This window comes from Gymnoscopelus braueri (assembly GCF_963280865.1).
Source record: "Gymnoscopelus braueri genome assembly, chromosome: 8".
NCBI classification, from domain to species: domain Eukaryota; kingdom Metazoa; phylum Chordata; class Actinopteri; order Myctophiformes; family Myctophidae; genus Gymnoscopelus; species Gymnoscopelus braueri.
Window position 1 is genome coordinate 33527899 of NC_137609.1, and position 25723 is coordinate 33553621.

Consider the following 25723-nt stretch of genomic DNA (forward strand, 5'->3'; position numbering starts at 1 on the left):
GTAATCCTTGTGCTTTAGTTCACTGTGTTCCAGACCAGTCCCTTGAGCCTGAAGTGTGTGTGTGTGTGTGTGTGTGTGTGTGTGTGTGTGTGTGTGTGTGTGTGTGTGTGTGTGTGTGTGTGTGTGTGTGTGTGTGTGTGTGTGTGTGTGTGTGTGTGTGTGTGTGTGTGTGTGCGCGCGTGCGCGTGCGCACATTGTTAGCACAAGCTTACATGCATGGGTTTGCAACCAGGGACGGAAGGAGAAAATCGAACTATTCTCTATTTATTAGAGAGGTCTCTGTGGGAACATCTAAACATGTCTAATATACCCAGGGAGATAATAGGATTTCTCATTAATTGAATGATCATGTGATGATAATAAAGGATCCCCACAGACATGACTTGTATGTCTCAGTGAATGAAGGCCTCAGACAATTTGGCTCTTATGGTGTCCAAAGTAGGTGACAATATTAGTAGGTGACAGTGCTTAAATTGGGCCGCTACTCACTAGTACAGAGTACCAGTTTTGTTAGCTTTTGCCCACCTGAGATTTTGCCATTATTATCTAGAATTACATTTAGCTGCTTACTGAATCTAAGTAAGTACGTATTTTGGGAAGCATTGTGCAATCGCTTTCAAGACTGGCCGCAACTACCTTAAATGAGGAAGTTTGGTAAACTTGATATAACTAATATTAACCACCCATTTTGGCAGGACAATCACAGCATGTCTTTCCATAACAGTGGTGGGATCCATAACATAGACATGCCCAGAGGGCAAATCTAGGAACAGTATTAGTTGTAGGCTATGCACTGTGAAGACTCAAGCCTAATTAATATTTTTGGGATTGATTGATTGATTGATTGATTGATCGATATCTTCAATGAGCATGAAATAAAACATAGGTCACATGCATACATCTGACCCATGCACAATACTCAAAAGGATAATGCAAAAAAAGATTGTTTCCAGCTTGTTTCCATTGCGGTCCTTAACGGACAGACAACATCACTTGGAAATCTTGGAAATATCGTAACTTAGAGCAATATAATATGTATTTAAATGTATATATATATTTATCTTATTCCTTTTTCTATGTACAGTAGAAAGGTGTTACACTTTCCTCATAGTGTAATCCTTGTACTTTAGTTCACTGTGTTCCAAACCAATCCCTTGAGCCTGAAGTCCATGTCTAAACATTCTCTTGCTACCGGGTTAATTAGGTCTCTGATGACAGCTGATGTTTGTCACCTTTGCATTATAGTTTCAACATAATGATGCAACACTTAAGAAAGTAAAAAGCTTCATGCTGGCAAGGGAAAAACTATCTTTGAATGTGTTTGCTTGCTAATTCAGTCCATAGTCACCTTTAGTGTCCACAATAACAACTTTATGTCATATATGTGTCATTTATAACCTCATTTGAATGTAATAATATGATTTAATATCAATATCATCATGTGGCATTACTTTGGGCATGTGGTGTGGTGGGTATTGGATGGAGGGATGTAGAAAGTTCGGTTCACCTGGAAGATACTGGTTTGAATCACCAATCAAGGGAGAGTGTCTTTGGAAGAGGTTAATAATACAGTTTTCACACAAAAAACATTTGTTGACACTGTTTACTAGGCATGCACACAAAGGTGACGTGGGTACTTAATTTTGTATATATGCACAAAAATGCAGCCTCAGAAATCACTACTGCTGGTTTGAATGTGCCGTTAATGCTTACTTTTTTACAAACAAGTCGCTTAAAGGAATACATATTCATTCCTTGAATACTGAATACACATTCCTGAGCCAATAATCCAATATCTGACTAATTGAATCTTAACGAGAGCAATACTGCATTTAAAACCTTCTCTTTGAACCTGGATCATCAGTGATTACACCGTGAGAGTTGTTTTGGGGTTCATATTACTAGAGGTTCGGGTCTACAAGGCCCTCACACCTACGCCGCACAGCCGATCCGACCGATATGTCTGAGTCATGGTGACGGGGGACATGGTGGAAAGAAAAGTCAACACATGCAAATAAAGATGTACAGTAGGTCACCAAGATGAACACCAGAGGGACCCACAGGAAAATAACTTGCAGCAAATGACCAACAATGTAAGCGGGTGTATAATCATTGCAAGCCAACCTAAGCATGAGTCCATAATCAACAAAGAAGCTTTGTATAATCAAGGACCTACAGAAGGAAAGTTGAGTGATGAGACCAACTGCTAAGAAAATGAGAGTTGTAGTGAAAACCCATGCAATGGCAACTATTGCAAACATGGATCTGCATGTCACCATCATTTGGTAGTGCAGTGGGAAGGTGATAGCCACAAGTCTGTCATAGGATAGAATAAGAAGATTAACAGACTGCATTGACACAAATAGGTAGCAGAAAAATAAATAGGACAAGCAGTTGATGTATGAGATGTACCTGTGATCAAATAGGAAAGTATCAATAATCTTTGGCACCAAAGCTGTGCAGGTTCCCACGTCTGTCAATACCAGATTAAACACAGCAACGTATTTAGGTGTGTGTGTCGTGGGTACAACGAGTTCTCTGACAACAAGTACAGTGGATATTCCATAACCAGATATGGCCTGCATTCCCCACCTTTCGTTGTTCCTGACATACATCAGTCCCATTGTTCATCTAATGTAACAAAGAATACCTCTGACTGCCATATTGATATCCATATAAAACCTAAGACTGCTGTCCTCCTTGAATCATTGAGAAAATGATAGACCATGTTTGAACGCCACCAGTGAAACCCCCCAACTGGACTGGACCCCCCACCTCCACATCCAGACACCTCGGGCGCCACCAGGATATAAGCCGACGTCATCTTCAACCTGTCCTGCCCGTGCCTCTGCTCATCAGGACAGACGCTGTTTGACAGGTATTAGGCGGCTGGGGCACCGAGAACCGCAACAGCCTGGACGGAGCCCACCATACTGTAAGTCAAGAGTTGCGATATTGGGAGCACTCCGGCAGGCCCCTAAAATGTAGGTTGGAGCTTAGACAGGCTACTTGGTGTACGTGATCGGGAGAGGGTGTGTAAGGCCTCAAACGGCCAAGGTGGAGTGAATACAGAAAAGGCCGCATCCTGCTACAAAGAAGCAGACAAAAATGAAAAAATATCCATAAATTCAAGTCTCCATGGGGTGACTAATCGATAGAAAGAAAGTCATTTTGGGGTAAGTATCACTCTGGGCCCGATCTTCCAAGTTCACCCACCAGGGGTTGTGTATGATGCTTCTAATATAATGCTGCTTCTAACTTTTATTAAGTTCTACATGTTGAGGCTAAGTATGATCAATCATATGACTTGTAGTAGTAGTAAGTAAGCCTTGCCGAGCAATAAGGCCAGGACAGGGGCCTATCTCCAGTTTCTGTAGCGTGACTGTGTGAGGCAGCTTGATGTACATATACACCCCCTGGACATATTGTAGTATGTTGCAGGGACCCCCAATCCAACCCTTGATGCTCAGGGCCAAGCTGTTATTAAAAACAACTGTTGCTCCCGTGTATACTGCATATCCACTGGCTGAATGACAGCTAACCACTCACTGCTCATTGTGTGATCACCACAGCAGGGGGAAAGGGGAGTATGGAGCAAACAAGATTAGGAGAAAGCAGGATGTGGGAGGCTGTGATGGCAGGTTGATAAGTTATCCCCCCCAGGAGCAATTAGGCAGGTTGTTAATTATAGGGTCAAGTAAGACAGCCTATGAGAGAGCCTGGTAGAGAAAAACAGCCTGGGTTTCTGTTTGAGTGGAGTGTTGCCGTTGAAACTCCCCTGGGGGTCAGCTGGCTGGAGGGTTGACAGACTTGTTTGTTTACAGGTGAAAGGTGACTTAAACTCTGAAAGTGAAAAGAGTTAAATGAACACTCTGGATTTAACTGTGTAGCCGCTCTGTCTGCTGTGACACAGAAACCTATTCACTCAAAGTAATTGAAAGTGAATTAAACTTTGAACAAAGCAAGTTTGAGTTCTCTAAGAAGTTCCATGGGACTGTGGGTGCACTTCATTTACACATTCATGTTTGCACACATTTTTTTCTCTATGGCCAGTCCGGGGCTCCGTAGAAATCCCCCCCAGGGAGATATCAGGCTTTTGGCCTTAAAGGCTCTGAGACCTCCTTTGACCTCCATCCCACCGGCAAACCGCAGATCCAGTTCACGGCACCAATTTAACATCCCAGGATTCAAAGCCGGGTCTCCCACATGGGAAGGGACACTTAACTCAAACATCTTAACCACTATAGAGTAAGAGGGAATCCCCCGTTGGCCGGGGGAGATATTAGCCTTTTGGTCTTCAGGTTTCAGGCTGTTGCACATCCAGAGACTGAAGGAGGGGGAAATTCAAACTATTCCCTATTTATTAGAAAGGTCTCTGTGGGAACATCTAAACATGTCTAATATACCCAAGGAGATCATATGATTTATCATTAATTGAATAATCATGTGTTGACAATAGTGAATCCCCACAGACTTGGCTGCATGTCTCAGTGAATGAAGGCCTTAGACACGAGGTATAGCACACAGACAAATTACAGCTATTATTAAATTGGAGCTTAATGACAAAATATATTTTATTTATTTTTCACAACATAATAAAAACATAAATTCATGTTTTCTTTTAGTATTATCTCCCCTTTGATCAGTGGTGGACAGTGACACGAAGTACATTAAATTATAGCCTACTGTACTTTTTTGAGAATCTTTACTTTACTTTAGTATTTGTATTTTTGGATACTTACACTCCTATATTTGAAAGACAAATATTGTACTTAGGAGTGCACTACATTTCTAAGGTAAAAGTACATTATGAATTAACCACATAATGCCCTATTTCAAATATAGTGAACAAAGCAGATCTACAAGCTCACAATGTGTAAAATCGTGATGCGTTGTGAGCTTGTAGATCTGCTATTTTCACAATTATTTCCAAAACTTCTGGAAAATCTTTGAATGTCAATACAGCAATGCAATGATATTTAAAAAAAGCTGCAATCCTTAGGTTGAATGTCCTAGCTCATATTTGAATACTGGTCTATTGCGTGGAAGACATTCACCAAATTCACCAAAGATAAAATAACAATATATTCTTTAAAATATTATTTGCATTTCAGCTTTAAACAAATAAACATACGGGTAAACCTCAATGATTTCAGCTTTAAACAAATAAACATACGGGTAAAACCTCAATCAAGTGTTTCAAATGTTTCTAAAATACTTTATTTCCTGATTATACCTACTGTACACCTTAGCAGGTGAAGTTTGTCATCATCATATATGATGATACAGTATATATATATATATATTATATATATATATATATATATATATATATATATATATATATATATATATATATATATATATATATATATACACACACACACACATATATAAACAACTTCATATTTGGGATACCAAAGAAATCCACTAGAGATATATTTTTTCATTTCTTATTATCTGACATGGTGGAAAGAAAAGTCAACACATGCAAATGCAAACATGAATGCATGCACGCACACACACATGCATGCTTGTATCTTAACTTCAAACAAAATGTAACAAACTAACATTATGGTAATATAAACTGAAGTACCATGAAGCAGAAATTAATGACTGTGTGTGTGTGTGTGTGTGTGTGTGTGCGTGTGTGTGTGCGCACGCACACAGTGCACACGTGTCTGTGCATGCTCGTGTGCGTGTGTGTGCGCGTACGTGCATGTGCGTGTGTGTGTGTGTGTGTGTGTGTGTGTGTGTGTGTGTGTGTGTGTGTGTGTGTGTGTGTGTGTGTGTGTGTGTGTGTGTGCGCGCGCGTGTTTGTGTTTGTGTTTGTGTGTGCGTGTGCACATTGTTAGCACAAGCTTACATGCATGCGTTTGCATCCAGGGATGGAAGGAGAAATTCTAACTATTCTCTATTTATTAGAGAGGTCTCTGTGGGAACATCTAAACATGTCTAATATACCCATGTCAGATGTAACATACATCTGACCCATGCACAATAATATGATTATTGATAATGCAAAAAAAGCTTAGAGCTTGTTTCCATTACGATCCTTAACGGACAGACAACATCACTTGCAAATCTTTGAAATATCTTAATTCAGAGCAATATAATACATAAATATATAAAATATCAATTTTATTTCCTTTTTCCATGTAGAAAGGTGTTACAGCTTTCCTCATAGTGTAATCATTGCACTTTAGTTCACTGTGTTCCAAACAGTCCAGTGAGCCTGAAGTCCATGTCTAAACATTCTCTTGCTAACGGGTTAATTAGGTCTCTGATGACAGCTGATGTTTGTCACCTTTGCATTATAGTTTCAACATAATGATGCAACACTTAAGAAACACAAAAAGCTTCATGCTGGCAAGGGAAAAACTATCTTTGCGCGCGCGCGCGTGTGTGTGTGTGTGTGTGCGTGTGTGTGTGCGTGTGCACATTGTTAGCACAAGCTTACTGTACATGCATGGGTTTGCATCCAGGGATGGAAGGAGAAATTCGAACTATTCTCTATTTATTAGAGAGGTCTCTGTTGGAACATCTAAACATGTCTAATATACCCAGGGAGATAATAGGATTTCTCATTAATTCAATGATCATGTGATGATAATAGAGGATCCCCACAGACACGTTGTATGTCTCAGTGAATGAAGGCCTCAGACAATGTGGCTCTTATGATCTCCAAAGTAGGTGACAATTTTAGTAGGTGACAGTGCTTAAATTGGGCCGCTACTCACTAGTACAGAGTACCAGTTTTGTTTGCTTTTTCCCACCTGAGATTTTGCTATTATTATCTAGAATTACATTTAGCTGCTTACTGAATATAAGTTCGTATTTTGGGAAGCTGTGTGCAATTGCGCACATCGCTTTCAAGACTGGCCGCAACCACCTTGACTGAGGAAGTCTGGTAAACTTTATGTAACTAATCTTAACCATCCAGTTTGGCAGGACAATCACAGCATGTATTTCCATAACAGTGGTCCATAACATAGACATGCCCAGAGGGGGGGAAAACAGTATAGTTGTAGGCTATGCAATGTGAAGACTCAAGCCTAATTCATATTTTGTGGATTGATTGATTGATTGATTGATTGATAGATATCTTTAATGATCATGAAATAAAACATAGGTCACATGTAACATACATCTGACCCATGCAAAATACTCAAAAGGATAATGCAAAAAAAGCTTACAGCTTGTTTCCATTACGATCCTTAACGGACAGACAACATCACTTGCAAATCTTGGAAATATCTTAATTCAGAGCAATATAATATATAAATATATATAATATCCATATTTATTTATCTTTCCTTTTTCCATGTAGAAAGGTGTTACACTTTCCTCATAGTGTAATCCTTGTACTTTAGTTCACTGTGTTCCAAACCAGTCCCTTGAGCCTGAAGTCCATGTCTAAACATTCTCTTGCTAACGGGTTAATTAGGTCTCTGATGACAGCTGATGTTTATCACCTTTGCATTATAGTTTCAACATAATGATGCAACATTTAAGAAAGTAAAAAGCTTCATGCTGGCAAGGGAAAAACTATCTTTGAATGTGTTTGCTTGCTAATTCAGTCCATAGTCACCTTTAGTGTCCACAATAACAACTTTATGTCATATGTGTCATTTAAAACCTCATTTGTGAGAATTGTTTTGGGGAGTTGTTTTGGGGTTTATATTACTAGAGGTTCGGGTCTACAAGGCCCTCACACCTACGCCGCACAGCCGATCCGACCGATATGTCTGAGTCATGGTGACGGGGGACATGGTGGAAAGAAAAGTCAACACATGCACATGCAAACATGAATGCATGCAGTTACACACACATGCATACTTGTATCTTAACTTCAAACAAAATGTAACAAACTAACAATATGGTAATATAAGCTGAAGTACCATGAAGCAGAAACTGTGTGTGTGTGTGTGTGTGTGTGCGCGCGCACACAGTGCACAAGTGTCTGTGCATGCTCGTGTACGTGCGTGTGCGTGTGCGTGTGCGTGTGTGTGTGTGTGTGTGTGTGTGTGTGTGTGTGCGTGTGTGTGTGTGCATTTGCACATTGTTAGCACAAGCTTACATGCATGGGTTTGCATCCAGGGATGGAAGGAGAAATTCAAACTATTCTCTATTTATTATAGAGGTCTATGTGGGAACATCTAAACATGTCTAATATACCCAGGGAGATAATAGGATTTCTCATTAATTCAATGATCATGTGATGATAATAGAGGATCCCCACAGACATGACTTGTATGTCTCAGTGAATGAAGGCCTCAGACAATGTGGCTCTTATGGTCTCCAAAGTAGGTGATAATATTAGTACTGTAGGTGACAGTGCTTAAATTGGGCCGGTACTCACTAGTACAGAGTACCAGTTTTGTTTGCTTTTGCCCACCTGAGATTTTGCCATTATTATCTAGAATTACATTTAGCTGCTTACTGAATTTAAGTTCGTATTTTGGGAAGCTGTGTGCAATTGCGCACATCGCTTTCAAGACTGGCCGCAACCACCTTGACTGAGGAAGTCTTGTTAACTTTATAACTAGTCTTAACCATCCGGTTTGGCATCACAGCATGTCTTTCCATAACAGTGGTGTGATTCATAACATAGACAGAGGGCAAATCTAGGAACAGTATTAGTTGTAGACTATGCACTGTGAAGACTCAAGCCTAATTAATATTTTGTGGATGGATTGATTGATTGATTGATTGATAGATATCTTTAATGATCATGAAATAAAACATAGGTCACATGTAACATACATCTGACCCATGCACAATACTCAAAAGGATAATGCAAAAAAAGCTTACAGCTTGTTTCCATTACGATCCTTAACAGACAGACAACATCCCTTTGAAATCTTGGAAATATCTTAATTTAGAGCAATATAATATATAAATATATATAATATCCATGTTCATTTATCTTTCCTTTTTCCATGTAGAAAGGTGTTACACTTTCCTCATAGTGTAATCATTGCACTTTAGTTCACTGTGTTCCAAACCAATCCCTTGAGCCTGAAGTCCATGTCTAAACATTCTCTTGCTAACGGGTTAATTAGGTCTCTGATGACAGCTGATGTTTGTCACCTTTGCATTATGGTTTCAACATAATGATGCAACACTTAAGAAAGAAAAAAGCTTCATGCTGGCAAGGGAAAAACTATCTTTGAATGTGTTTGCTTGCTAATTCAGTCCATAGTCACCTTTAGTGTCCACAATAACAACTTTATGTCATATGTGTCATTTAAAACCACATTTGAATGTAATAATATGATTTAATATCAATATCATCATTTGGCATTACTTTGGGCATGTGGTGTGGAGGGATGGATGGAGGGATGTAGAAAGTTCGGTTTACTGGTTTTAACCACCAGACAAGGGAAAGTGTCTTTGGAAGAGGTTAATAATACAGTTTTCACACAAAAAAACATTTGTTGACACTGTTTACTATACTGTAGGCATACACACGAAGGTGACGTGGGTACTTAATTTTGTATACATGCACAAAAATGCAGTCTTAGAAACCACTACTGCTGGTGTGAATTTAATTGCCATTAATGCTTACTTTTTAAAAACAAGTCGCTTAAAGGAATACATATTCATTACTTGAATACTGAAAACAGATTCCTGAGCCAATAATCCAATATCTGACTAATTGAATCTTAACAAGAGCAATACTCCATTTAAAACCTTCTCTTTGAACCTGGATCATCAGTGATTACACTGTGAGAGTTGTTTTTGGGTTTATATTACTAGAGGTTCGGGTCTACAAGGCCTTCACACCTACGCCGCACAGCCGATCCGACCGATATGTCTGAGTCATGGTGACGGGGGACATGGTGGAAAGAAAAGTCAACACATGCACATGCAAACATGAATGCATGCACTTACACACACATGCATGCTTGTATCTTAACTTCAAACAAAATGTAACAAACTAACAATATGGTAATATAAGCTGAAGTACCATGAAGCAGAAATCAATGACTGTGTGTGTGTGTGTGTGTGTGTGTGCGTGTGTGCACACACACAGTGCACACGTGTCTGTGCATGCTTGTGTGCGTTTGCGTGCGTGCGTGCGTGCGTGTGTGTGTGTGTGTGTGTGTGCGTGCGTGCGTGTGCGTTTGCACATTGTTAGCACAAGCTTACATGCATGGGTTTGCATCCAGGGATGGAAGGAGAAATTCGAACTATTCTCTATTTATTAGAGAGGTCTCTGTGGGAACATCTAAACATGTCTAATATACCCAGGGAGATAACAGGGAGATTTCTCATTAATTCAATGATCATGTGATGATAATAGAGGATCCCCACAGACATGACTTGTATGTCTCAGTGAATGAAGGCCTCAGACAATGTGGCTCTTATGGTCTCCAAAGTAGGTGACAATATTAGTAGGTGACAGTGCTTAAATCGGGCCGGTACTCACTAGTACAGAGTACCAGTTTTGTTTGCTTTTTCCCACCTGAGATTTTGCTATTATTATCTAGAATCACATTTAGCTGCTTACTGAATCTAAGTTCGTATTTTGGGAAGCTGTGTGCAATTGCGCACATCGCTTTCAAGACTGGCCGCAACCACCTTGACTGAGGAAGTCTGGTAAACTTTATGTAACTAATCTTAACCATCCAGTTTGGCAGGACAATCACAGCATGTATTTCCATAACAGTGGTGGGATCCATAACATAGACATGCCCAGAGGGGAAAAAACAGTATAGTTGTAGGCTATGCAATGTGAAGACTCAAGCCTAATTAATATTTTGTGGATTGATTGATTGATTGATTGATTGATTGATTGATTGATTGATTGATTGATTGATTGATTGATTGATTGATTGATAGATATCTTTAATGATCATGAAATAAAACATAGGTCACATGTAACATACATCTGACCCATGCACAATACTCAAAAGGATAATGCAAAAAAAGCTTACAGCTTGTTTCCATTACGATCCTTAACGGACAGACAACATCACTTGCAAATCTTGGAAATATCTTAATTCAGAGCAATATAATATATAAATATATATAATATCCATATTTATTTATCTTTCCTTTTTCCATGTAGAAAGGTGTTACACTTTCCTCATAGTGTAATCATTGTACTTTAGTTCACTGTGTTCCAAACTAGTCCCTTGAGCCTGAAGTCCATGTCTAAACATTGTCTTGCTAACAGGTTAATTAGGTCTCTGATGACAGCTGATGTTTGTCACCTTTGCATTATAGTTTCAACATAATGATGCAACACTTAAGAAAGAAAAATGCTCCATACTGGCAAGGGAAAAACTATCTTTGAATGTGTTTGATATGTCTGAGTCATGGTGTCGGGGGACATGGTGGAAAGAAAAGTCAACACATGCACATGCAAACATGAATGCATGCACGCACACACATGCATGCTTGTATCTTAACTTCAAACAAAATGTAACACTTTCCTGAGCCAATAATCCTATATCTGACTAATTGAATCTTAACAAGAGCAATACTACATTTAAAACCTTCTCTTTGAACCTGGATTATCAGTGATTACACTGTGAGAGTTGTTTTGGAGTTTACATTACTGGAGATTGGGGTCTGCAAGGCCTTCACACCTACGCCGCACAGCCGATCCGACCGATATGTCTGAGTCATGGTGACGGGGGCCTTGTCAGAGTACCTTTTGTACCCGTCTATCTGTGTCCTTTTATGTAGGAGTTTTCTGTATCTGTCTGTCTGCCTGTGTCCCTTTTAAGTTTGAATACATTTTACATTAGTAATTACAGATCTGTCAATCAACTGACTATTCAAGATCCAGATGACATTCCCATGCCATCAGGATGAAACCTTCCTAAACTATTGCCTTCTATTTTTTCTTTCTTCAATCAAATCATATTGATACATGTATAAAGTTTTCAGCTTCACGGGGTGACTAACCTTTTTACACCTTTGAGCTAATGAGCAGCAAAGCTGAGTTTTTTCCTCACTGGTCAGACCCACCTAAATGTGTCATCATGCATTCTGCAGGAACAGTGTCAACAAACAACTCATTAACAGCCTCATTAGAGATAGTTGTTGCAACATTTCAACAAGGGAAGTTAAGTCATTAGGAACTGTACAGAACAAAAGTTTTAAGTCAATGGTATAGTGAGCTAGGTACGAATTATGAAGAGAAACTATTTAGCTTCTTATACGAATATGCACGTTTAAGCCATGCAACATAAACTAATCACTATGGCAGAGAAAAAGATGCCACCCAGGGATTTCGACTGAAACAACAACTATTTTTAACATATTGTTTTATTGTCAATCTAGAAAAAGTGCTCCTCGGAGCACAGGTCTCCGCCAGGTCAGGTAGGTTATTGTGGCCTCCTGGTGGCGCTATAATAGGCCAATGTGAAAAGGGAGCCATTTCTTCTTAGGCCTTTCACGGCAATCGGACACTTCATTCATGATTTGAAGCATTTTGTTCCAAAAATGTGTTTTGCTAAATTAGACCTGCTGGTGGCGAAACAGGCCAATGTAGAAAGGTTGATTTTTCTTCCTCGGCCTAGTGGGAATGTGCGTGCAAAATTTCTCGGAGATTGCACGCTGCGTTCATGATTTGAGGCATTTTGTTCAAAACGGACCTATCCTGCAAACTTTGGAAGCCAATGTTAGCCAATTAGGATGGAATCTGAAATATCAGACACATCCGTCTTGATCACATGACTATAGAGATACTGTGTACTGATTTGCGTGATGTTTGGACAAAATCTGTAGAAGTAATATACTTTTTTTGTTGTTGCACAAATCGGCCCCCTGGTGGCGCTATAACAGGCCAATGTGAAAAATGCAGGGCAGAAGTTCGGCTTTGGCATCCAGAGAGTGTGTGTGCACAGTTTCGCAACGACCGGGCCAACGGTGCCGGAAATTAGCTGCTCACAGACAGACGGACACACGGACGAACGGACACACACGGACGGACACACACGGACGGACGGAAGGACGCACAGGGTGCAAAACATAGTCTTGGCCTTCATGTGGCCAGTCTCAGTCTGTCCAATCCTGGTTGTAAAATGATTCTATATGCTCCTAGTAAAAAAAACATACAAAAAACGTTTAATTCGATATGTCATGGAGAAGTACTGCACTACCCATAATATGGAAGCATTATCATTGGAAAGGTATGCGCAATGGCTCATGGGAGAAGTTCCTTCATTCTTAAAATATGTATTCAGTCTTGTAAGTTCACCTTTTTGCGTTTTCCAACACAAAAAGTGCGTTTCCGACGCAGAATCCATTCTCACTCACTCACTCACTCACTCACTCTCTCTCCCCCCCTCCCTCCCTCCCTCTCTCTCTCTCTCGTCCATGCCCTGTGCGCATGCACGCATATGTGTGCATCATATAAAGTTTGTGTGATATCGTTTGGTCAGTTATCAAAGCGTCGTTGAAGCATCACAAGGTAGTTTCATCAGAGGAAGAGAGAAGAGTTTATTGTAATTCCTTCTGAATTTGAGACACATAACTGTATTTGGTGGACTTGACTCAGGGAGGGATGTACTATGGACTTATTCAACTCTGCTTTGGGGGAAAACATCACTTTTGTGCGGCCTGCATACTTCTTTATTAGTGGATTTTCTGGGATATCAAATATGAAGTACTATTATGTTTTCCTCTTTTTTGTTTACATTGTCTCAGTAGTGGGCAACACTGTGGTGATGGGGGTGATCATATTGGACCGAAACCTTCACACTCCAAAATATATTGTGGTCTTTAACTTGGCATTTGTGGACCTTTGTGGAAACTCATCCCTGGTACCAATGGTTCTGCACACTTTCCTATTTGGGCATCAGTATATATCCTATAACAAATGCTTAGCCTACATGTTTTTTGTGTTCCTCTTCCTCGCAATGCAGTCTCTTAATCTGGTTATTCTCTCCTATGATAGACTGGTTGCTATCACCTTCCCACTGCGCTATCATGTTGTGGTGACTAACAGATCTATGCTTGGCATCACTTTCTCAGCCTGGTTTGCTATGGTCCTGGTGAACCTGATAACAGGTGGATTTTTCACTAGACTCTCATTCTGTAAATCCATGGTAATCAACAGCTACTTCTGCGACCATGGACCTATGTTTCGGCTGGCTTGCAATGACAATACACCCAGCTTTGTCTTGTCTTATTTATTGCCATTTCTTATCCTTTGGGTTCCTCTACTGTTTATCTTAATAACCTACTCATGTGTTGCCTTTGCTCTGGCTAAAATAGCTACTGCTCAGGACAGACTCAAAGCCTTGAAAACTTGCTCAGCTCATCTGTTATTGGTTGCCATTTACTACTTGCCAATTATCATCGTTTTTACCATGGGAGCTGCAATCCATCCTAATGCTAGGATCATTAGTCTGTCTATGACCTCCATTCTACCACCAATGTTAAACCCAATCATATATGTCCTGCAGACAGAGGAGGTCAAAGACTCGGTCAAAAAACAATTACGTCTCACAAGGCGAGCCATACTGTTGGCCCGATAATGTCAAGGACGGCATGTAAGGCTGTGAATCTTCTGTTATCTCACGATTCGATTCGTTTCCGATTCTTGGGGTCACGATTCGATTAAAAATCGAATAATTTAAAAATGATTCCCAATCAGTTTTATCTAAATGATTTTAATTCACATGTTGTTTTCATCTGGACTTTAACAACCAAGTGTTGCCTAGTTATTTCCAACAGCTCAAACAAAAAATGATATAATACCAGAGAGGGTCGTGTACAAATTCTTGGCTTTGACGGAATCTTAGATTAGGTGTAATTCTATTTGATGCAGAAACACAACAACATAATTGCCTTGATGCAAGTAACATTAACGAGTGTCAACGAGTGTCAGCTTGACAGTGAGTTAGTTAAATTGTTCCCCTAAAGCCCTTGAATACTGTATGACTGAAGACATGATAATGTTTACTGTGATTATGGTAAGCTTACATTTCATATCACAAACACCATCGAGTAAAAACTTATTGAGACATGATTTTTAGATGTATAGCTATTAGCAACAGTATATGGCTTAATGAATAGTTATTTCTTAGCCCATATAAGTGCATTGTAAATGATTGACCTTACTGTAATCTTCAGGTGAACTAATGCATTTACTGTGATTTAGTTTTGCTCTAAATCCCAGCAGTCAGCATGTACTCAGCTGCTGTCATATTTAATGTATATTGTTAAAGTTTACTTCCTAAAGCACGGAATAAAATATCTTGGCTGTCTCTTTGGATAATGATAACGTACTGCAAAGAGGTGTAAATTAAGTTTGTTACAATCGCATCCATTTATACATCCTTAGTGTTACGTAACTATCTTGATGTGCACACAATCTACATGTGCAGACTGTACAGTACCGTGTGTATTTTACTATGACCTTCTATTTTACCATATTAGTCTGTTTCAGCTTTAGTATGTCTCAACTCCACCAAATTACAGCCTGCACCATATATGTGTAACAAAATACTGATTATTAGTATTTACTCGTCACAACTCGTGTGCAAAGTATTCCTACATGAAAAGCCATTATTTTGTGCATTTTAGCACGCTTTGGTGGTAAAAGAATGAGAACCCTCAAAACAATGTCAGATTAGGGATGAGAATATTAGTATAGTTCTAAGGTAATCAACTTTATTATTATATTATGTTTATATTTTAAAAATTTCAAATCCAAATTCCCAAACATCCTGAACATGCTGAGGTTATTTGATTAACCCATTAAGATCTGAGGCCTATTACAAATGCCTTCTAAATCAGTAGTTCTCAAATGTTTTCGTGCCAAGTACCCCCAAAATGATATGTATTTGACCACGGACCCCCCCATCTGAAAATGTTTTGTGTTAAAAATGCAAATATACAAGCTCTGAGCTTGTACATCTGCTATTTTTGAAAACCACTTTCCTAATAGTTTTCTGAAAAACGTATGTTGCTATATATAGCTAAAATCTAAAATGACAAAGGTAAAAAGAGTTAAAACCACAGGTATGGTGGTTAGGAACTACAGTAAGTCAGAGAGGAAACTAAGGACAGAGAGGAGAAGAGACAACAGGCAACACAAGAAGGATTTCGGATTCGAACCTAGGTTGCGCTCACAAGGAGCATGATCCACTAAATGGCTGAGCCTCCACTGTCACCTCAATGGCAAATCTGAATGTTAGAGTAAGGCCAACATAATTTTATGTTAAGCGACAACATAAAAGACAGTACAAACAATCTTTTACTAACAAGTGCAATATGTTCCACCAAGTCAAGACCAGATGGAGCTCATATTGAGAAGTCATGCAGCTCTATTATCGTCCAATATAACTGTTGAAAACACATTTCACAGTCGCACAGTTTGGTCAGCATACCCCAGCTCAACGGGGAACAGGGAGGGGTATGGTTTTCATCTAGTTTGTTGTTTATCAGCATCCTAACAGGAAAACAGCTGCATGAGATGACATGAAACTTTCACGAAAGGTGGGTAAAAGGTCATGAACTGACTGTAGTCAAACTTATTTTTATTATTCACATTGTAAATGCCTCACGTTCAAACCTCGCTCTTAATAAAACCCTCTGGCACTCTCTCTACTCTTAAATATGAAATTACAAGTATATTGATTTTATAACTGTACCTATACAGTATTTGTTTACGTTGTTTTGTGGTGAAACTGCTCATATTATGTAACTTACTGAAACTAGCAAACGTTATATATTTATTGTCTCTGCCAGGTGTGGCGAGACTATGTTTTGCACCCCGTCCGTCCGTTGGTGTGTCTGTCCGTCCGTCCGTCTGTGGACAGCTAATCTCCGGCATCGTTGGCCCAATCAACGTGAAACTGTGCACACACACTCCCTGGATACCAGAGCAGAACCTCGGCCCCAAATGTTTCACATGGGCCCGTTATAGTGCCACCAGGAGGCCGATCTTTGCAAAGCACATGTTTCGATACAGATTTTGTGCAAACATCACGAAAATCAGTACACAGTATCTCTATAGTCATTAAACCAAACGGGTCTGTCATATTTTTCATATTCCATCCTGATTGGCTAAGATTGGCTTCCAAAGTTTGCAGGAGTGGTCCGTTTTGAACAAAATGCCTCAAATCATGAACACAGCATGCAATTACCGTGAAACTTTGCAAGCACATTGCCACTAGGCCAAGTAAAAAATGCCACATTTTTTAAATCGGCCTTATGGTGGCGCTATAACAGGCCAATTTGTGTTTTTACCTATACTGGACCGATCAGCGTGAAACTTTGCACGCACACTAGGAGGCCAAGGAAAAACCTCTGCCCTGCATTTTTCACATCAGCCTTTTATAGCTCCACCAGGAGGCCACAATAACCTACCTGACCTGGCGGAGACCTGTGCTCCGAGGAGCACTTTTTCTAGTTATCCCCTTGGTCTCTTTTGTGGTTTTATGTGAAACGCTTTCACATTACACCACAAAACTTTATATGCTTATCAGCAGACATGAACAGAGGCTTGACCTCCAGTATTGACCTGTGACAAATAAAATGGTGGCGCTAGATAGCAAATTTCATATTTTAGCCCTGAAGGCAATGTCAATTTTTCCTCAAAACGTGAATATCGTGCCACTTCTGTGATGTTAGCCGAAAAGCGCTCTGAACCTTCCTTGTGGAGTAGGTCCAATGTCAAATTGACCTACTCGTCGATGACGGTGAAGCAACGCAGCGCAATGTTCCTGGTGGAGCTTCGGTGTTAGAATACTACCTAACAATACCTAAATAGCATCTCTCAAATTCAGTCTATTCTGTTGCTATGGCTTATTGCGTATTGCATATTGCACATTGCTTGGCCCCGGGTAATGCTGCTAAATATTTATTTATTTTGAAATTGAGAAATAGAGATTTAATTTTTTAACATTACATAATGTTGCATACTGGGTCGTTCCCTGAAATTCGTTTTGATTGATTGAAAATTGTATTGAAAAAAAAAAAGGAAAAAAAAGAGAAAAGACATTTATATATATATATATATATATATATATATATATATATATATATATATATATATATATATATATATATACACAAAATATGTGTATACCGGTATACGTATGCACAATCATCATCAGCTACATATTCATAATCAGTTACATATTTGCCAAAAGAATAAAAGAGATGATGTAACTTCTATGACACAAATCCTTTCCCTTTCACGCCCCCGGCCCTGTGCTCTTACCACGTGACTGTCAGTAAGTCTCATAAGGTGTCATTTGGACAGTATAAATACATGTCCCCTTACTTGCTTAGTTTGGGGGTCCAGACGATTGAAACTCTGAGCTGTTGATGAACTTGGCTTTATCCCCTATATACTTCCTCAATAGCATCAAGATAGTGAGGCTATTGGGGTTAATTGTCATGCTGTGTACAAATACTTGAGGATGTCTTTATTGAACTTTTCAGGTGAAAACGTCGAAGAGTTCACCATTACCGGCTTTGACCACCTGCCTCACCGGAAAGTCCTGGGCGTCATCATTTTGATCGTCTACATCTTGATTCTGGTTGGTTGCGGCACAAACATCTGCATCATTGCCACAGATGGGAGACTGCATAGGCCCATGTACTTGCTGATCTGCAACTTGAACACCGTGGATATCATGTTTACCACCAGTGCCAGCACTACCATGATCTCTGCACTGCTAGCGGGGGAGAAAACAATCTCCTACCACTCTTGTTTGTCACGAATGTTCATCTACCACCTGGGTGACATCACCGAATGTCTGGCTCTGTCCCTCATGGCTCTGGATCGCACGGTCGCTATATGCTACCCACTCAGATACGACAGTATCTTCACTAACCTTCGTGTTGTCGTGTTGATTGTACTGTCCTGGTTCATAGGTTTGGGGTGCATGGGGAAAGTGGCTTCTATAGCTGACTCACTGCCGTACTGCCAACCTATAATTACATATGCATTCTGCGACTATCCTGCTTTAGTTCGAGCCTCCTGTGTGAACCCTGAACCCTATTTCTTCATACCGGCTATCATTGGTCTGTGGCTGCTCGCAGGACAATTTCCCTTCATCATGCTCTCATATGCAAATCTCATTTATACCGTTCTAAGGCTTCCCAGAACTGAGAACAGAGGTCAGGTTTTCAGAACAGTTATAAGTCATTTGATCCCTGTGGCCTCTTACTTTTCTCCAAAGCTGGTCTCAGTGTTGTTAACCAGAATAGGATTGAGACTGACCCTGACAGAGAGGAATGCGTTGCTGATTATCTCTACTCTGTTACCTTCTCTCATCAACCCCATGGTCTACTGTCTGAAGACTAAAGAAATCAGGACTAGATTGCTTCAGATACTCACTAAAATCTGTATTGCACCAGTGTTTAAATGATGTCAATCAGTCATACAGATTGTATGTCTCACAGATTGGATGTCTGTCTGTCTGTCTGTCTGTCTGTCTGTCTAGTTTTTAAAGCATGTCAATCAGGCAGATATTTTATGCAGCTAACTGTTTTTAATTGGAGACTTTGGAGATTTTATACTACTATACTATATTATATGTGCTGGATACGTTTCCCCCCTGCATGAGAAGTATTCCGGGCCTCTGAAGTGCCATTCATCCATTGTTTTAATCATGTATTTATATTGGACTTATATATATATATATATTTGATTTGACTGTACCTTCCTGTTAATGTGTATTGGACTTTGTATATTTGACTTGACTGTACCTTCCTGTTATTTGACTTGTTCTGAGTTCTGTGTTCCCCTCTTCTCTATTCTCTCTTTGCCTGCAAATGTTGAGAGCTTACACACAAAATATGTGTGTGTATATATATATATATATATATATATATATATATATATATATATATATATATATATATATATATATATATATATATATATATATATGTGTGTGTGTGTGTGTGTGTGTGTGTGTGTGTGTGTGTGTGTGTGTGTGTGTATATATATATATATATATATATATATATATATTTATTGTGTGTGTGTATATATATATATATATATATATATATATATATATATCATCATATATGATGATGACAAACTTCACCTGCTAAGGTGTACAGTAGGTATAATCAGGAAATAAAGTATTTTAGAAACATTTGAAACACTTGATTGAGGTTTACCCGTATGTTTATTTGTTTAAAGCTGAAATGCGAAAAATATTTTAAAGAATATATTGTTATTTTATCTTTGGTGAATGTTTAGTCTTCCACGCAATAGACCAGTATTCAAATATGAGCTAGGACATTCAACCTAAGGATTGCAGCTTTTTTTAAATATCATTGCATTGCTATATTGACATTTTGACAATTTCCAAAATAATTCAAAGATTTTCCAGAAGTTTTGGAAATAATTGTGAAAATAGCAGATCTACAAGCTCACAACGCATCACGATTTTACATATTGTGAGCTTGTAGATGTTGTTCACTATATTTGAAATAGGGCATTATGTGATTAATTCATAATGTACTTTTACCTTAGAAATGTAGTGCACTCCTAAGTACAATATTTGTCTTTCAAATATAGGAGTGTAAGTATCCAAAAATACAAATACTAAAGTAAAGTAAAGATTCTCAAAAAAGTACAGTAGGCTATAATTTAATGTACTTCGTGTCACTGTCCACCACTGATCACAGGGGAGATAATACTAAAAGAAAACATGAATTGATGTTTTTATGATGTTGTGAAAAATAAATAGAATATATTTTGTCATTAAGCTCCAATTTAATAATAGCTGTAATTTGTCTGTGTGCTATACCTCGTGTCTAAGGCCTTCATTCACTGAGACATGCAGCCAAGTCTGTGGGGATTCACTATTGTCAACACATGATTATTCAATTAATGATAAATCATATGATCTCCTTGGGTATATTAGACATGTTTAGATGTTCCCACAGAGACCTTTCTAATAAATAGGGAATAGTTTGAATTTCCCCCTCCTTCAGTCTCTGGATGTGCAACAGCCTGAAACCTGAAGACCAAAAGGCTAATATCTCCCCCGGCCAACGGGGGATTCCCTCTTACTCTATAGTGGTTAAGATGTTTGAGTTAAGTGTCCCTTCCCATGTGGGAGACCCGGCTTTGAATCCTGGGATGTTAAATTGGTGCCGTGAACTGGATCTGCGGTTTGCCGGTGGGATGGAGGTCAAAGGAGGTCTCAGAGCCTTTAAGGCCAAAAGCCTGATATCTCCCTGGGGGGGATTTCTACGGAGCCCCGGACTGGCCATAGAGAAAAAAAATTGTGCAAACATGAATGTGTAAATGAAGTGCACCCACAGTCCCATGGAACTTCTTAGAGAACTCAAACTTGCTTTGTTCAAAGTTTAATTCACTTTCAATTACTTTGAGTGAATAGGTTTCTGTGTCACAGCAGACAGAGCGGCTACACAGTTAAATCCAGAGTGTTCATTTAACTCTTTTCACTTTCAGAGTTTAAGTCACCTTTCACCTGTAAACAAACAAGTCTGTCAACCCTCCAGCCAGCTGACCCCCAGGGGAGTTTCAACGGCAACACTCCACTCAAACAGAAACCCAGGCTGTTTTTCTCTACCAGGCTCTCTCATAGGCTGTCTTACTTGACCCTATAATTAACAACCTGCCTAATTGCTCCTGGGGGGGATAACTTATCAACCTGCCATCACAGCCTCCCACGTCCTGCTTTCTCCTAATCTTGTTTGCTCCATACTCTCCTTTCCCCCTGCTGTGGTGATCACATGCTGATGACACAATGAGCAGTGAGTGGTTAGCTGTCATTCAGCCAGTGGATATGCAGTATATACACGGGAGCAACAGTTGATTTTAATAACAGCTTGGCCCTGAGCATCAAGGGTTGGATTGGGGGTCCCTGCAACATACTACAATATGTCCAGGGGGTGTACATGTACATCAAGTCACGCTACAGAAACAGGACTACAAAAACTCCTGTCCTGGCCTCACTGCTCGGCAAGGCTTACTTACTACTACTACTACAAGTCATATGATTGATCATACTTAGCCTCAACATATAGAACTTAATAAAAGTTAGAAGCAGCATTATATTAGAAGCATCATACACAACCCCTGGTGGGTGAACTTGGAAGATCGGGCCCAGAGTGATACTTAACCCAAAATGACTTTCTTTCTATCGATTAGTCACCCCATGGAGACTTGAATTCATGGATATTTTTTCATGTTTGTCGCATTCCAAAGCCAATAATTTGATGACCGGCAGCGGTTCCGCAAAGGAGACTCTTTGTGTTTCCAATATCCAAGAATTCAAGTCTCCATGGGGTGACTAATCGATAGAATTTTTTTTTTGGGGGTGAACTATCCCTTTATGTCACTTCCCCCTCAATCATCAGTGTCTGAGACGTGTCGGCTCTTTATGTCCTTCCCGGGTCCGTGCTCATGCTGAAACCATAATCCTGGAGTTTTAGGAACCAGTGTTGTTGGTTGGCAGTGGGGCATGCATGGTCTGTCACAAGCGCAAATTCCCGTCCCAGCAGATAATACCAAAGGTGGTTTATGGCCCACTTTATGGCAAAACATTCCTTCTCGTTTCCTCTCATTCTAAATTCTTGAATTGTTCTGTTCATGTTTAACCACTTAAAGAGCTGGTGCCATGTTTTTGCACTTTTTCTGTTTTTCATGTGTCTATGAGGTTGATAGAACTTCATTAAGCCCCCTGGTGGTGTTTTTATGGTGTTTTATGTCTTCTCTGACTATTTGGAGTTTCTTCCTGGAGGCTGAAACCTTGAGGGTCAAACGTGCCAATAGAGAAACAGCGCTTTAGTGACATCACAAAGCCACACCCTCCCCCTCATTATCATAACACAACAGGTGTGGGCATGAGGAGGAGGAGGGACTAGGACAGGTGGGTGGTGCTAAGGTGGTGGAGGAGGTGCTAAGGTGAGAACCAGGTATACTTAATGAACTGGTGGGTGTGTCTACATAAAAACAACATTTTAACACTTACTGTACACTTTCTTTTTTTGAAAAAAATCCTTACATAATAATAATACCTTATGATCAGGTTTTAGGGTTGAAAAATATCATGGCACTCCATCTTTAAACCCTATATATACACTGTACTTCAGTTGACCGGGGTCCAACAGGTGTCTACACTTGAACCACTCCTTTATTCCCTCCTCACCAAATCTCTTTGCAGAAGATAGCCGATCTACAAGACTGTTGGTCGACAATTTGTGTAGAATGTTCGCTTATTAGGACATGCCCAGAATAGGGACGCTATAGGGTTCATGTGGTCAAAGTCTTACGGCTAATGTACGACACAGGATGTTCATCTCCATCGATCACTTGGGCCAGCACCTGCTAAACCATAGGGACGTCTTTCTCTGCTTCTTTGTAGCAGGATGCAGCCTTTTCTGTATTCACTCCACCTTGGCCGTTTGAGGCCTTACACACCCTCTCCCGATCACGTACACCAAGTAGCCTGTCTAAGCTCCAACCTACATTTTAGGTGCCCGCCGGAGTGCTCCCAATATCGCAACTCTTGACTTATGGTGGGCTCTATCCAGGCTGTTGCGGTTCTCGGTGCCCCAGCCGCCTAATACCTGTCAAACAGCGTCTGTCCTGATGAGCAGAGGCACGGGCAGGACAGGTTGAAGATGACGTCGGCTTATATCCTGGTGGCGCCCAGAGGTGTCTGGATGTGGAGGTGGGGGGTCCAGTCAGTCATGGTAGTGTGGTTGGGGGGTTTCACTGGTGGCGTTCAGACATGGTCTATCATTTTCTCAATGATTCAAGGAGGACAGCAGTCTTAGGTTTTATATGGATATCAATATGGCAGTCAGAGGTATTCTTTGTTACATTAGATGAACAATGGGACTGATGTATGTCAGGAAGAACGAAAGGTGGGGAATGCAGGCCATATCTGGTTATGGAATATCCACTGTACTTGTTGTCAGAGAACTCGTTGTACCCGCGACACACACACCAAGTTTGCAGTCGATTGCGCCCGACTTAAATCTTTCTCCAGTGTTCTTTGCCCCAACCCCATATCAATGTTTGTGGCTAAATTTGGCCAGTCTTTCAGTAAAATTTGGTTGTCATGACATGTTTGCTGTATAACACTGTTTGAATCAGAATGGTCGTTGTGGTTTCCTGTCCAGATGCAGCGTCGAGGTACCTTTGACTTCAGTCTACTACCGTTTGACTGAGGCATGGGCTTGTCTTTGCAGGAGGCATAGCAAAATCCCTACGGCAGAAGGTCAGCAAAATGCTAATCTGTAACAACTTGTCATGGAGGAGGTGGGGTAGTTTTTTAAAATAACAGTCACATTCATAGAAGCTGGTCTCATAACCCAACTTCCCTTCTACACTAATGCATCTACTCTTCATATTGATTAGTTCACTCAACGAGGAATTGTACAATGGATTTATTCACTCTTGAAGAAAACATGACTTTTGTGCGGCCGCCATACTTTATAATTGGTGGATTTTTTGGTATCCCAAATATGAAGTTTTACCATGTCTTCCTCTTTTTCTGTTTCATTGTGACTGTGTTGGGAAACATTTTGGTGATGATTGTAATATGCTTTGATCACAACCTTAAAACGCCTAAATACGTTGCTGTGTTTAATCTGGTATTGACAGACGTGGGAACCTGCACAGCTTTGGTGCCAAAGATTATTGATACTTTCCTATTTGATCACAGGTACATCTCATACATCAACTGCTTGTCCTATTTATTTTTCTGCTACCTATTTGTGTCAATGCAGTCTGTTGATCTTCTTATTCTATCCTATGACAGACTTGTGGCTATCACCTTCCCACTGCACTACCAAATGATGGTGACATGCAGATCCATGTTTGCAATAGTTGCCATTGCATGGGTTTTCACTACAACTCTCATTTTCTTAGCAGTTGGTCTCATCACTCAACTTTCCTTCTGTAGGTCCTTGATTATACAAAGCTTCTTTGTTGATTATGGACTCATGCTTAGGTTGGCTTGCAATGATTATACACCCGCTTACATTGTTGCTCATTTGCTGCAAGTTATTTTCCTGTGGGTCCCTCTAGTGTTCATCTTGGTGACCTACATCTTTATTGGCTATGCTCTTTCTAAAATCGCTGCAGCTCAAGAGAGAATCAAAGCCATGAAAACCTGCAGCTCCCACCTGTTAATGGTGGCCATCTATTACTTGCCAATAATGGTGATGTTTGCCTCAGGACTATCGGTTCCTCCCAACGCTAGAATGATTAATCTATCTCTGTCCTTCATCCTGCCTCCGATGTTGAACCCAATCGTTTATGTCCTCCAAACAGAAGAAGTCAAAGATTCTCCGAAAAAGCTGTTAAAAATCACAAGGAAATCTATTGGGACATTGCTGAGATAAATTACTTCTCATAAACCATGTGTGGAATGTGCACCACACTGAAATAACACAATATAGCAAAGATTAATTAAGATTTTTTATATGAATATTTATATTATATTATTGGGTTGCCTTTTCAGAACTATAAATTATTTGTAAATGGCTATTATCATTTCACTGAATAATGGCAAAATACCTATAGTGTCTAAATGTTTTGTTGCTATATTTAAGACATTTACTAAAATTGCTGTAATTCATTCCCAGATAAAAGCAAAACCTAGTATGTATGTAATTTGTCATTTGAAATCTGCCATAAATTTGAAAGCTGTCCTTAATCAAATCTCATACAGATTAACATGCTTAAAATTTTTTTTTATAAGACTTTGCTTTGCTCTTTGTAGACCTTAGGATGTGC

At 39.7% G+C, this 25723-nt stretch overlaps 3 protein-coding genes across 3 annotated transcripts; all 3 read left to right on the forward strand.

Moving 5' to 3' along the window:
• Positions 1–13532: 13532 nt before the first annotated feature.
• On the forward strand, positions 13533–14501 carry LOC308090782 (olfactory receptor 1C1-like; the record flags this gene model as incomplete). The annotated part of the gene is made up of 1 exon (XM_080436046.1): positions 13533–14501. The coding sequence occupies one exon, from the start codon at positions 13533–13535 to the stop codon at positions 14499–14501; it is 969 nt and encodes a 322-aa protein (XP_080292172.1).
• Positions 14502–18398: 3897 nt separating this feature from the next.
• LOC308090783 (olfactory receptor 11A1-like) lies at positions 18399–19352 on the forward strand (the record flags this gene model as incomplete). The annotated part of the gene is made up of 1 exon (XM_080436047.1): positions 18399–19352. One exon carries the CDS (start codon positions 18399–18401, stop codon positions 19350–19352), a length of 954 nt encoding a protein of 317 aa, XP_080292173.1.
• A 5038-nt stretch (positions 19353–24390) lies between these two features.
• On the forward strand, positions 24391–25329 carry LOC308090784 (putative olfactory receptor 1F12P; the record flags this gene model as incomplete). The annotated part of the gene is made up of 2 exons (XM_080436048.1): positions 24391–24883; positions 25013–25329. 2 exons carry the CDS (start codon positions 24391–24393, stop codon positions 25327–25329), a joined length of 810 nt encoding a protein of 269 aa, XP_080292174.1.
• Between the last annotated feature and the right edge of the window lie 394 nt (positions 25330–25723).